Source organism: Sinohyriopsis cumingii, chromosome 11 (genome assembly GCF_028554795.1).
Source record: "Sinohyriopsis cumingii isolate HCF-2022 chromosome 11, ASM2855479v2, whole genome shotgun sequence".
Lineage (NCBI taxonomy): Eukaryota > Metazoa > Mollusca > Bivalvia > Unionida > Unionidae > Sinohyriopsis > Sinohyriopsis cumingii.
In genome coordinates this window covers 8,603,197-8,618,002 of record NC_142971.1, presented here as the reverse complement: position 1 = coordinate 8,618,002, position 14,806 = coordinate 8,603,197, and the positions used below count along the sequence as shown (strand labels likewise).

Genomic DNA, 14,806 nt, shown 5'->3' with positions numbered 1-14,806 from the left:
AAAACTGATGACATAATTTCAGTATACAGGAATTATTTATGAAGACACTTTGTACAATTTTTCATTTCAGATTGTATTTCTTTAAGTATTTCAAGCAATATGTATGATAAATTTAATCACTTCAGAGACAAACCACAAAGGTTCTTGACGGTGCTTGATATGAAATCAAGAGTCCCACAAAGGGACTTTTGTTCTACTGTCCAAAAGGAATTTCCAGCAATTCAAGATAAGACCATTTTTGTTTTTAAATGTTGAGTGTCTAAACCATCTTTCTTATTCTTGAGTGGTAAGATTTACAAATCAGTCACTGTGGCAACCAAATTGGATGCAAGATCAGCACCATTATCACTGGACAAACCAAACCTTTATATGACCATCCATTGAGAGACTTAGTGACAAGATTTTTAATATGTTCATTGTGCAAGCCATAATTGCGGTCAGATCAGCATTAGTTTCATTCAGGACCAACTAATAATTAGTCTCCTGATCAAAACCCAATGCTGATATGACTTTTAGTTTAGAAGGAGTATACAGTTACCAAAGTGCCAAACACTGGACATCAGAACAACATCATTTTTATTTAGTACATAAATCAATGAAACATTAGCTAAATCATTCTTGTGAAAAACTAATGTTATGACTTTTTTTTGTCTAGGAAGTGTAGCAATAAGACATTCAGGATAGCTGCTGTAATGGTTATAATTAATATCAAATTGGCACCATTTTAACTTAATAAATAATAAGTCTTTACATGAAAACCCCATGAGGATAGGACTTTCCATTCAGGAGAAGTAGCGATAACAAAATTGCCATTGTAGTGGCCATATTGTTTGTCTGCGAGGAACTGTTTTCATTTAGGTCCAACCACAGCAATTATATGTATGTCTGTTTGTCTCTATTTCATTCTGTTATTTAACTGAAGGAGTATTCAGTAGAAATAACAACATATACCCTGATCTGCAGGTGCATTATGCCATGGCAGGCCAGGATCGTTGTTGTTTGCAGTTTGACTTGACTTATAAGCAAGTATATACAGTATAATGAGTATACGAAAACACTGGTAACTTCCCCCTTTGTTTAATTGTTCCTAAACTCTGCTTCAGAATATGTTACTACTGTCCACCTAGGAAGACAGATTTTATTGGATGGAAGTCACTGGCTTTGAGTAACCTTGGAATGCCACCCAGTTTGACCACAATTACAGCATTATAAATATTAGTGATCACCTTAACAGGTCCATACTGATGAGGCCTCATATGAAATGTATGCAGTTATTCCATTACAATACACAGTTAAGTAATAAGAATAACACATCACATTGTATAAGTTATATTTATGAAAAGTTTACCACTATATAAAGCTATTTATTCCTCTTTAAAAACACACGTCTGAAACATACTTCTGTACAGGTTATACTATAAGCAAATATCTATATGGTAATGTAATGACCATCTTTGCACATAATGGTGTGGTACAAAGTAACGGTGTGGTACTAAGTAATGGTGTGGTACTAACAGAGACAAATATCACCATCCAATTTCATTATTGTTGTATCAAGAGTGCCTGAGAAATTAACTTCAAACAAAAAATCTATCAGTAAAGAATTAAGGTATATATGTTGACCACAGTGACTAACTTTTGCAATAAGGATGTTGTACTCATCAATATGCATTCCCCACCCTGCCAAGTATCAAGATTCCTGATAGGACAGTATATGCAAGCAAAGAATCTATATGGTCATGAGTTAGAGGCAAAAACTTAACTTGAGCCAGGAAAATGTGTACATTAGGTTATGGTGATCCTTTAGAACAAGGGTGTGATAAACTAGAGATGCATACCATCATCAGGTGTCATGATTCTAGAATTAACAGTTCCTGAGAAGTTAACTGCAAACAACATTTAACCAAAGTAGTAAACAGGGGCTGAACATTTCTCAAAATCATTAACTAATTAATTATGTTCAGCTAAATGTAGGGGAAACCACAAATATTTTTTGGGAAAGTGATTTGTTCACGATCAAAATTACATAGACAAGTGACCAATTTAATTAAATTGTACTACACTGATTGCAGGTCTCTGAACTTTGTCATACATGCTAGACTTGTCGGACTCACTGATTTTTTGACTGACCATAAAATGACCAAATCAGATATTGAGAATTAAGGCATAAGAAACTCTTATTCAAACAACATGAATAACCATTTCAACTCCTTGTTGAGACCATTTTCATTTTCACCTGAAATGGTGGTAATTTACAAAGTTTTGTTGTAACTTTCAACTGAATCCAAGCATGTCTCATCCTAAGTGACCATTAGTGTCAGATGCTTGAGTGCATGAACAGATGGGTGAAAACGGAACATTTTTCATTTTACTTACTGGACCCATGACTTTTGCCAACATGGTCCCTTTTTCTCCAAACTTCACTCACCCAACTTTTCCAAAGAAAGGTGGCCACTTAAGACAGGTACCTGCTTACAGAGGGATCATAGCTAGTTATCTTTCCAGTTGGTGGAGCCAGAGAAAATAACTATTCAAAGAAATGTGAATGCTTGTCTTTTTACACAAAGAATTAGCAATCACAACTTCTTCATTTCAATATGCAGTAAACAACAAACCTATCACTGTCACTTTTATCAGTTTTTGATACATTAGAGAAAGACAAAAAACTATTAAAAAAATGAAACAAGAAAAACATTTGGATGAAAAATATCAATTTCATGAAAATTAAGGCATGTTTAAATATTAAATTACCATACCCACTAAATATCTAAAGAATTATTCACAACAAATCATTGAATGCTATTTTAAGGAAATGCATCTGTTAAAAAAAACCATAAGTATAGAAAAGAATCACAAAGGTAATTGTGTGAAAATAATACATATTCCATTTTTAAGCAGGTATGAGAATGTGATTTTCCATTTTGGACAACAATTATGCTTAATATTTGCTTACTGATCAATTAACTCCTTCCTTCACAACTTTAACTCAGCTCCCACATTTCTTCTATAAAACTCTTTTGAGCAATGATAAATTCCATTATCCATAAGACAGAGAGAAAGCAAGATTACAATCTATTGTTTGCTTGCTTGTAAAGGGAGGCAATGTTAGACCATTTTGTTCCCTAACAAATTCAAGGGATGCTACTATTATGATCCCTCACTGAGATTTATTTCTTTAAAAAATCTGCTGTAAGAGACTTCTAAAAAGTGGCTGTTTAAGACTGGCAATTAATTGCCTAATATAAGTGACCTTTAAGGCATCCAAATGGACATGATTTCACCCAAATACTTTTCTTTGCATATGTAATGGCCTATTGAGTATCCAATTTAGAATACATACAATCAATAGGTTCTGACTTCAGGATTTCTATTTCAGCTTTCATCTGTTTACATTTGGCCCTTGTCAAATTAAGTTCATCCACAGTCTCTAAATCATCTGTGGATGTGGATAAGGCTGGCTTCAATTTTTTCACTTTCTGAATCTCATCTTGTAGCTGAAAGAGAACAACATACTGCAGTTTTGCGCTGTGTTACAATGAAAAGCAACATGGAGAAGACAAATGGGGATTATTTTAGCAAGAGGCCCAAATGGGCATGAAATTGTTCACCTGGCATGGCCAAACAGCCAAATGCAAGAGCAGCTGGCTAAGCAATCTGGATCAAGAGGATGTTTTATGTTGAAATTTCTTCCAATGCTGCTCACTGCATTATGCTATGAAAATAACTGTTTCAAGGTTTCCCCAGTTCTTACATCTTCATCCATCTTATGGCACATCAGCATCCAATACTGAAAGTCCTCAATACTAGGATGCATTATGCCAAAGTTCAAAAACTTCTGTTAAGCATTTTTCTTATTATATAGATAAAGTTGTATAAATGTTTTTCTATTTCTAGTACTGGTGGAAATATCTGACAGCAAATCAGCATTAATTATTTGGATAAATATTCAAGGCCTTCAAGCTATCTATGATGTTTTCTGTCAAATTCTGTTATGTGACTTTTCAGAATAAGTTATTACAAGTTTTCTTAAGTAACAGAAGCTAAACTTAAAGGCAGATTGATTTAATTTGTATAAATACAAAACCCTTCATACCAGGATGCTGTCAATTTGGTCAAATTGCACCGAGTGATTTTTCATCAGAAGTTATTTAAAGGAGCTTTCTTTTCTAAAGCAATGATGACCAAATTTGATCGAGAATTGGTGCCATTCGTAAAATCTTAAAGTCCTCAATGCCAGAATGTTTTCTGTCAAATTTGATTAAACATCTGCTCCGCAGTTTCTGAGAAATTGCTAAAAGGTTTTTGCTTTCTTCTATTATGATAACAGTGGTCATATCTGATGACTGATCAACATAACTTGTGCAAAATTGAAAGGCCTTTATGCTAGGATTCTTTGTTAAATTTGAAAAGGCCTTTATGCTAGGATGCTTTATTCAATTTTGAAAGGCCGTTATGCTATGATGCTTTGTCAAATTTTGAAAGGCCTTTATGCTAGGATGCTTTGTCAAATTTTGAAAGGCCTTTATGCTAGGATGCTTTGTCAAATTTTGAAAGGCCTTTATGCTAGGATGCTTTATTAAATTTTGAAAGGCCTTTATGCTAGGATGCTTTGTCAAATTTGAAAAGGTCTTTATGCTAGGATGCTTTGTCAAATTTAGAAAGGCCTTTATGCTGGGATGCTTTGTTAAATTTGAAAAGGCCTTTATGCTCAGATGCTTTGTTAAATTTGGAAAGGCCTTTATGCTCGGATGCTTTGTTAAATTTGGAAAGGCCTTTATGCTAGGATGCTTTATTAAATTTTGAAAGGCCTTTATGCTAGGATGCTTTGTCAAATTATGAAAGGCCTTTATGCTAGGATGCTTTATTAAATTTTGAAAGGCCTTTATGCTAGGATGCTTTGTCAAATTTGAAAAGGTCTTTATGCTAGGATGCTTTGTCAAATTTGGAAAGGCCTTTATGCTCGGATGCTTTGTTAAATTTGGAAAGGCCTTTATGCTAGGATGCTTTGTCAAATTTTGTGCAAACTGGTCAAGTTGTTTTTGAGAAGTTGTAAATATTAATTGTGAATGGACAATATATGACAGACGATGTTCAAATGACAAAGGACCACAACTTAAGCTCACCTAAGCATAAATTTCTAAAAATGCAAAAGCAATTAGTTCGGTATATCTAAGTAAATTTACTTTTATTCTAATCCAACATAAACTTTACTTCAAGCAAATATCTCTGCTGTGGAAAAGGTGCAATTATGACAGAGTGACCCTCATAGGGATTGAGATTCAGTCACTCTGCCTTCTCATTCAAGTTGGAGGTTGAGTTGTCAGAGTCGGTGGTGGTGGTGGGATTTAGGGGACCTCCCTTAATGGGGATACAGAGGGTTTATTAAAGTAGCGGGTGTAAAGTAAATGTAGCTAGGTAAAGCACACAGCTCCTGGATGATAAGGAAAGCCCAAAGTCAGAGAAAATAATATATTTTCATGCTACCTTTCATGTTTTGTCCTGGGTGTACATCTAGTCCAATAAATGAACCCCACAAATCTGTCTTGACATTGATGGGAAGATGCTGTGGATCTGATGTCACCTGTTCATTAATATGTGCAAATTTTGCTGCATACAAATCATTTCGGAACAAACCCACATACACTTTAGACACATACCAGTAATTGGTAATAGCAATATCAAACGCAAAATTCAAAATGGCCACAGGACAGATGGTTGTGCTATTCCAGGTGGATTTACAAGTCACCAAACATGATTTACTCAGGAAATATAATCTACATGTCACCAAAAGAACCCTTCAGCCGACGGTAGCTGCACAGCCACGAGAAATACTGGTAAGTGTATAAGATGTACACCGATGTGTGCAGCCAAATATGGATGCAGATAATTGCAGCTTTTACTGAATAGGTCATATCAGCCCCTCACCCAAAAATAAATTTCATCATGGGCGAAGGGCTGATTTATCGGCTTAGTGTACATCAAGTTTACATTTATTTGGATAGGATTGTCTTCCTAAAGTTTTTATCCAGTTCTTCATTTTACATCTTTTGAACTTTCTTTTTAACAGGCATCATATAGCCATTATCGAGCTGCATAGCCATCTTACTCTAATACATACAGGCAAGCCATCTAACTCTAATACATACAGGCAAGCCATCTAACTCTAAGACGTACAGGCAAGCCATCTAGCTCTAATACATACAGGCAAGCCATCTAACTCTAATACATACAGACAAGCCATCTAACTAATACATACAGGCAAGCCATCTAACTCTAATACATACAGGCAAGCCATCTAACTCTAATACATACAGGCAAGCCATCTAACTCTAATATGTACCGGCAAGCCATCTAACTCTTAATACGTACAGGCAAGCCATCTAACTCTAATATGTACAGGCAAGCCATCTAACTATAATACATACAGGCAAGCCATCTAACTCGAAGACGTACAGGCAACCCATATAACTCTAATATGTACAGGCATACTAAACTGCAAGTACCACACATGGATTAGCTATGTTCAAACATTTGATGGAGCAGCAAATGAAGAGTTTTCTCTGAAAGTTTTAAGTTATTCTTCAATTACTAAGGACATTCCAACAGCAAGGAGTTGTTCTGCACTGATCTGTGCAGTGTGTTAGGAGTACTCAGTAGAATAAGCAGCAGAGACCATGATCTGTAGGCTCATTATGCTATGGCAGATCAGGATCTTTCTAGTTAGTGATTTGTCAGAAAGCTCTGCTGGGATTATCATCAAACAAACATATCCTTGGAAATATTTTTGCCAAAAGCATGTCAAACTGGAATAGGTCTATCATTAAGCATTTGCTACTACTGGGTTAAAAACATCAGGTAAACATAACAGAAAGACAAGTCAAGTCAAACTGCAAACAACACAGACCCTAATCTGTCCTTGCATAAAGTGGTAGGGTCTATGTTGTTTGTTCTACTGACCACTCCTAACTACATAGATCTGCTGGCACATTAATGTGATGGCAAATCTGGGTCTATGCAATTTGCAGTTTGACCTTACTTGTAAGCAAGTATATATGAGATGTCACATAATTCAAGACAAGGGTAAGGAAAGTGATCAAAAACTGAGTTTCTTTGAAATCTATACTAGCTGAACTTAAAAGTTTTTTTTTATGAATGTTGTACAGTGTGCCAACAGTGCTAAGTCATTCCAAATGCATTGAACAAACGCAGAAATGTGCAATGGAATGCCGTCAGATTTAGTCTCTAGCATGGGTCTAACTGCAATGTTTCCCATTATCCTTATTTGTGCATCAAAGACCCACTAATTTTTAATCTGATCCCCAGCTCTGACACAAAGGTTTCCCTTTTCACTTAATTTGACCCCAGTTCTGACAGGGGATTTTTGACTCAATCATGCATCAACAGGGAGCTACAATGAACTGAATGTGTAGGCATGCCATATTACAGGCATTTTTTGAGAATTTGATTTAAACAGCAATTATTCAATTTTTTTGCTCCTATTTGATCAATATTCCTTGCAAGAAAATTTTTAATATATGCCCAGAAATACATAAAACTGAGTGTTAAAGTATGCAGACCTATTTGAACAAGGCCAACCAAGAGGGACAATCCAGTGTAAATCTAGTTTGAATGTCATGTGGGATGATGTTACTATGACATTACCAGATATTGGCGAAGAAACCAAAGGTACTACTCTGCAATGGTAATGATTAGATCTAACATTCACTTTTCTGGACCCAATTAAATGGCCAACCACTGATTCAAAAGTTCATAGTGATAAAATAAACTTGTCACTTCTCCAGAAAGAATAGACTGGTAAATCTACATCAGTAACAACTTTCTGGACAATAATTAACAATACTATTACATAAATAATTTAGATCAATAAAGGTGCTTAAATGACCATGCTGAGGTACACTTTTATAAGATAACACAGTAACTAGACAATTTTTAAAGCCAAATACAGTAATTCTGAACCAATGCAAATGATTCACATTAGGCTCACAGTACAAAACATCATGATACAAATAAGTCTAAATATATTACAGGAATAATTCTGCATATACACAATGATGTCATTTAATTTTGGAGAGTAGCACATACTATATCTCTTATTTAAAAAAATCTGTCCTCAACAAAAGTTATGTCAAAACTAATCACCTTTAACAACTCTTGCCACAGATGTTCACACTCCTTTTCCATTGAATCATCTCCTGGACTTGCATCATGCAAGATATAAGGATTCTGTTTTTGTTTGTCAGTATTTTCTTGTAATCTGGCCATTGTGAGAGATCACATAATATTCAATTTTCACATTTATCTGAAAGTAGAAAATGTGTAAACATTAACAAGACCAGGGACTGAATGGCAAGCCCTTGATCAAAGCACTGCTGTACATGTGACATTTACTTTACTTACCTTCATAATGATTCATTCAATGTATGAAAAATATCCATCCGATAGTTTATGAAATATAGGCAACTTATAAAACTTTAGCCAAAGCGACAATTAAAATTTACCATGAATTTGACCTTTACTCTCCAAGGTCAAAGGGAAGGAAATGAATGATACTGAATGAATTGTCTTCATAATGTACCAGTCTAAGAATAAAGCAAACCAGTCAAGGGGTCTAGGCAATATTAGCAAATGAAACAACTATCAACAAAAGCTTGACACAAATTTTTCTATGAATGTAACCTTGACCCCAAGGTCAAAGGGGCACGAGTGAATGTCATTGTATGAATTGTCTTAGCTATGAAATGATTCATCCCAAGGAGAAAGAAAATTTATCAAGGAGTTTTGAAAATTTGAGTAAATGAAACAACTAAAGGCAAAACCTAATGCAAATTTTCTATCACAATGACCTTGACAACAGGGGCCCCAAGTGGCTGAGTGGTCTAAAGCGCTCACCATTACGGATCATTGGCATCTCACCTCTGTCTGCATTGGTTCGAGTCTCGCATTCAGCCAATGTGATTATGTGAGAAAGCCTGCCAGTAGCTTCTCGTGGGTCAGTGGTTCTTACTGGGGTTTTTCCGGGTTCTCCCTCAACCATTTATATAGGCTGCCATGTATAGCCTATCTTGTGCTGAAAAATGGTGTTAAACTCTACAACAACAAGAACCCTGACAACAAGATCAAAAGGGCAAGCATGAATGTCACTGAATGAATTGTCTCAGCTTTAAAAGTGTTAATTCTAAGTATGATGAAAATCCATCAAATAAACAGAATGAAAACACAGTTGCTAAAATGTTAATGATTATGACCTTGAAACCATGGTTAACTAAAACACCATGCATGTCCAGCAAAAATTACCATAGCTTCGTAAAGTATGCATGCAAGTGAATGAATTGTCGTAGCTATATAGTACTTCATCCGTACTACAAAGAAATTATATAAAGAATCTAAGCAAATGTACACACATGAAAACAATTTAATGACAAAACTGATGCAAATTTCTGTCAAAGAGTAAGTATTAATGCCATTGAAAGAATTGTCTTAGGTATGTGATGATTCATACCATGATCACCTCAATACACTGTAATTTATCCTGAAATTGCCCTATGAGGAAATAATAAACAATGTACACCATTATGAAGAGATATTTATTCACATTTAATCTCAGCACGATTATAAAGTGAGTATTCAACACAATAATCTGCCTTATTTTTCCTTTATGTCGTCGATCACTTTATTGGTTTTGGGCTTAATTTATAGGTCCCTCGATAACTCGCGCCTCACTTATAGTGCAGTCGACGTTTCTGGATCCCGATGTGCGCGAGTTATCGAGGGAGTGGTGTATGAAGAAATTCCAATATGAGATTTAGGAAATATAAGCAAATGAAACAAATTTGACCAAAACCTCAATACAAATTATGTATGACTATGGACACCAATGCTAGTAGTAATTTTTTAAAAATATTTCCACTTCCACTCCATACACAAGTTAGTTCTGGAGCAAAAATGAATATTCTATCAGTAAGACATAAGTGTGTGGAGGTTGGGAGGGTGGGAGGGTTTGTCTTCATTATGACTGGACAAATATTATAGAACAAATTTACTTCCCTGAGGTATGCGAGGTACCTTTAGTTCTGTGAGGATTATGTGGGCTATTCAAACTGTTCTCTCTGCCCAGACACAGCTATCTTGGAAATAACAATTTTCCATGCCAATTCAGCAGATATTGAGTGGCTGCATCATTCTGTAGCTGATGAATGAATTGGAAGGTAGACTGTTGTGCTGCTGCTATAGGCTCCACTAGGTCAAAATGAATGTTTTGGTATGAAAGGTCTCTGAGTTAATAGTTCAAGAAAACAATCTGTGCCTTCTTTCCCACAGCTGGATAACTTTCTGTCATGAAACAGTTGCACTCAAATACTATGCTCATACTTCCATCCAATTAATGAGTGGAAATGCACAAGAAATTCATCTGGTCCTGGGTGAGTTCCCTATAATCAAATTAAGATGATAGAGATGGAGCTGAAATATTGACCTTCCCTTGATTCAAAGTAGAAACAAATGAGACTTCCTTCTACACTCAGAATCCACTCATTACAGGGACCACTACAAAGCCCTCTGGGTTTTGTCAATGAAGAAAGAGGCTTCATAACAGCAGTCAATTACCCATGAGTGGAAGCCTATTCAATAACAGCAAGGTCTGTCATAAGTGAAATGAAACCATTACAACAAAACTGTAGTTTGGACTGACAAACAAGGCAGAGTGGTCCAGTTACTACAGGTTACTTATTGTGGCCAGCACTCATAAAAATTCAGTTGTAGTATAATCAGTATAATATGTATCATGTGTGACCCACAACCTTTTTATTTTAGGTCCATGTGGCCCATGGTGGTGAAGATGTTGGACCACCTTGCATAGAGGTATGCCAACATTCTCTCCAATGTGCTCATCACAAATGCACATAACTTCACCTTACAACAGGCCATTTTTATAAAGTATGTGCAATGTAGAGCAGAACATTAGACACCAGTGAAGCAACTTCTGTTATCATAAAATTTAAGGACGTCATTAACACTTTGTGTCAGCTGCTTTGCAACATACTTTGCCAGCAAAAACTAGAGACTTATAATTGACTGGTATTTTCCAGTATAGACCAGTATAATCTATTCCAGCGATACTGGTTATAGTACTGAAAGTGTTTCTACATGAGTATAGACTCATCTATACATTCCCTGAAGTGTTTAATTTACATACCTTTTGCAACCGGTTAGACGTCTCCAGGTATGCTTGTGTGTGTGTGTGTGTGTGATTAGGATTTTTAACGTAGCTTTAAAAAAAATCAGTCATAAACTACAACGTCTGCAGTGTGGCAGTTTATAGTGATGTCTTGCACTGGGGCATCATGCCGCAGACATGTATCATCATGTCCCACCCAGTCACATTATCCTGACACCTGGCCGACCAGTCCTAACACTAACCTCTTAATGCTGAGCATCTAGCAAGGCAGCTGTTACTGCCATTTTTGTAAGTCGCTGGTATGACTTGGTTGGGGTTCGAACCCATGACCTCCCACTTCCAAGAGGGATGCTCTAACCACTAGGCCACTGGAGTGGTCGGTGTGCTTGGGGAAAACAACAATATACATTTAGAAGTGATGTGAACAAATATAGAGAAGATAATGATTGTTTGAATTTGGAGGCAAACCCTCTCATCTGCTGGGGTGTCCTAGTCACCCCCAGTCCTTGACTGGTTTCATTTCTATTGTAACCCATCAAATGGAATAATATGGGTTGATTCGTTTGTTCAACTGTTCACTGTATTAGGTCAGTGTGCAGTTTGTATACCTCTATGTCGCTGGTGAAGACAGTATAGCTACCTGTAAGGTTATGTGACTATTATTGTCACGACTTATAATTGTAGCATCCGGGTTCCCAAATAAACCATTGTCTTGTAGCTGAGTGTTTGGACACATTAAGATATATGATTTGAAGAGGGGTATTAAACCAAAAAAATTACTATCACACTCTAACAATATTTATTTTGATCTACAGAAACTGAGTTGTTTTTATGATGCCACAAAGTTAATTTCTGCAAACTGTGGATTGACTAAGGCACATTTCCCAACAAAGTCCTTACATATACCACATACATTTGCAAATTATGCCTCAAGAACCCTCTGGTTATAGTCACTAGTGACTGCTTGATGAATATACACTGTACAAAAAAATAAATGCGCACATTTTGGAGAATATTATATTATGTAGACAATAAAATAAGTTATTAGCAGGAGTAAAAGCTATGAAAACAATTGTTGTTGTTGTAGGGTTTAATGCCATTTTTCAGCACACAATAGGCTATACATGGCGGCCAGTATTAATGGTAGAAGAAGAACCTGGGAAAACCCCGGTAAGAACCACCGACTCACGAGAATCTACTGGCAAGCTTTCTCACATACCCACATTGGCTGAATCCAAGACTCAAACCCACGCAGACAGGTGAGATGGCAATGATCCGTAACATAGAGCACTTTAGACCACTCAGCCACTCGGGGCCCTATGAAAACAATTGTATTTATTTGCTAATTTTTGATTTCTGATGCTTTGACCTTTACAGAAATAACATACTTTTTCATTTCAAGAAACACCAAAATATGCTCAAAAACCAAAATACACAATTTACATGTTTAGGTCTATATATTGGTGTACACCCGATATTATGATTTGTAATTGTTTTAATAAGATTAATAAGCAAAACAAAATTTGATCTGCATCATTTTTATATGAATTATTTATTTTTTACCAATTTCTGGCACAAATCAAAGAATTACGTCACACAGGCTTACTTGGTTTAGCTCGATTGGACAGGTAATGATAAATCATAAATCAGTCAGAAAAAAATAAAAGTGAGACTAGGGTTGTGAGAATCCAAAATATGTAGATATTTTTAATGGCACTGTTATATACATGTTTTCAAGTAAATAAAGATGTAACTGTTACTCAAAATGAGATCAAAGCTGTCCAATCAAGTATGACCACTGACATCATTACACGGATGGAGCAATAACTAGAAAAATGTAAATAATTCCTATAAAAAAATCACTGAAATTCAGTTTTATTTTGCTTTTTCCTCATTATTTAAAGACACACAAATCACATTTATCTTCATGAGTTTCAAGGTAAACTATGTGTATTTCGGTTCTTGAGTGTATTTCAGTCTTTCAAGTAACCCCGTATATATGAAGAATATTGGTGAACTTGCCCTGGGAGAACTCATCTCCAGGTGTCAGGAGAAGTTGCCCCAAGGATCATAGATACCTATCCTAAGATTTAAATCCTGGACTAAACTGAATAATATTTCACATGGTCAAAATCAGCTTGGAAACTGGAATGAATTAGCTCTAAATCTGGGCTGAATCAGTCTGTAATTTGTACCAAATCAGTATAGTCAAAGATGAGCAATGATGGAAAATAACAGCAATAGTACCCATATTATTCAGTACCAAGCATAGGATCATCTAAGAGAATGATTAAAAAAAATATATTTGGACAAGCGCTGAACATATTCAATCAAGGAAAGGTATTCAACAATAGATTTAACAATCTAAACCCTTTGCCTACTAAAGAATGACTGACTCCTTAATAGTATGTTTGATAAAATTAAATCAGTTGCTCATGGGACTTACACAGATTTTGTCAAAATGGGTTAAGAACAAAAATGTTTATATTAGAGTTAAAAACAATGACTTGTACTTTTTGTATGCAATCTAATCAGTTTTAAACACTTCCAGAAAATGAATGCCTGATACCAACAATATTAACTTTCTAAACAAGTGCTCATGTTGTTTTCATAGATATCTGATGAAAAGCACTGAACAATTCAAAATGCCATTAAATAAAGCAGTAACCACCATGTAGTGACATCTTTGTTGCTAACAATATTGTTCTAAGGTACGCATTTCTATCTTTAAAATAATTAATTTATTTAAATGATAAATATTAAATAGTTTGGGGTGACTTCTCCTACCACCCTGGGGTGACTTCTGCAGATATGTTGGGGCGAGTTCTCCATGTACCATATATGAACACAAGATGAAATTTTTCATTTGGCCCAATATTGTAGTGATGACAACATAACTAGAGGGCACTTCAGTTGGGCCAAGTGTCACCATCTTACTCTTTTTGTACAGAGAGGGTACTCTTCTTTACAGGGCTCCCATTCTTTTAATTTTGATTGGATAATTTCATGAATAGGGGGAACATTTTACATGACAACCTGTGCAAAGGAAACCATTTGGCTTTCTTTTAAACTATATGTTATTGATAAGAATTTGACACAGCACAAAACGTGTGGATCATGGAGGGTTTCATACGGGACAGGTTTTATTTATGTATCTAAATGCAGAATGTGCCAAGAATATTGTGGTACATATATTCATTTCATGGGAATAGGGTTGTATTATAACATACCCTCATTCTCATCTTTAACTGGAAATGTGTTAGCTTTATCAATAAGGTACAATGAAATCTGTGACAACACAAAATCCCCCATCAGTATAATAAATATACACATATTTATAGTACATTCAGGTGATTTATTGTAAGGTACTTTACTGACAAAACATCAGTCTCGTTCAGTAGCAACTATATACTCAGTGAATATAAATATCATTGCTACTGCTACCTATAACCAGCAGTTAGTTTTTATCATTACTGCTACAAAATAGTATAAAACCTGTTTGATACCTTTGCATATGACATTAATGTAGTAGTAAAAAAGATTAATGCAAATTTATACTTGCATTTTCACAGATGAGATGTGATTGTTTCTGTTTGAAGAATAAGCCCCCCA

At 35.5% G+C, this 14,806-nt stretch overlaps 1 protein-coding gene across 2 annotated transcripts in view; it reads right to left on the bottom strand.

Annotated features, from left to right (window-relative positions):
• LOC149787584 (centromere protein K-like) overlaps positions 1 to 14,806 on the bottom strand; it is a 32,409-nt gene that overhangs the window by 16,344 nt on the left and 1,259 nt on the right. For both annotated transcript variants that reach the window (XM_089973759.1, XM_089973760.1), the window contains exons 2-3: positions 8,161 to 8,320; positions 3,341 to 3,494 (exon numbers count right to left, since the gene is read on the bottom strand). In XM_089973759.1, coding sequence (XP_089829885.1) covers positions 3,341 to 3,494; positions 8,161 to 8,283 — 277 coding nt within the window. In that variant the 5' untranslated portion in view covers positions 8,284 to 8,320. The remainder of the gene's footprint in view (positions 1 to 3,340; positions 3,495 to 8,160; positions 8,321 to 14,806) is intronic.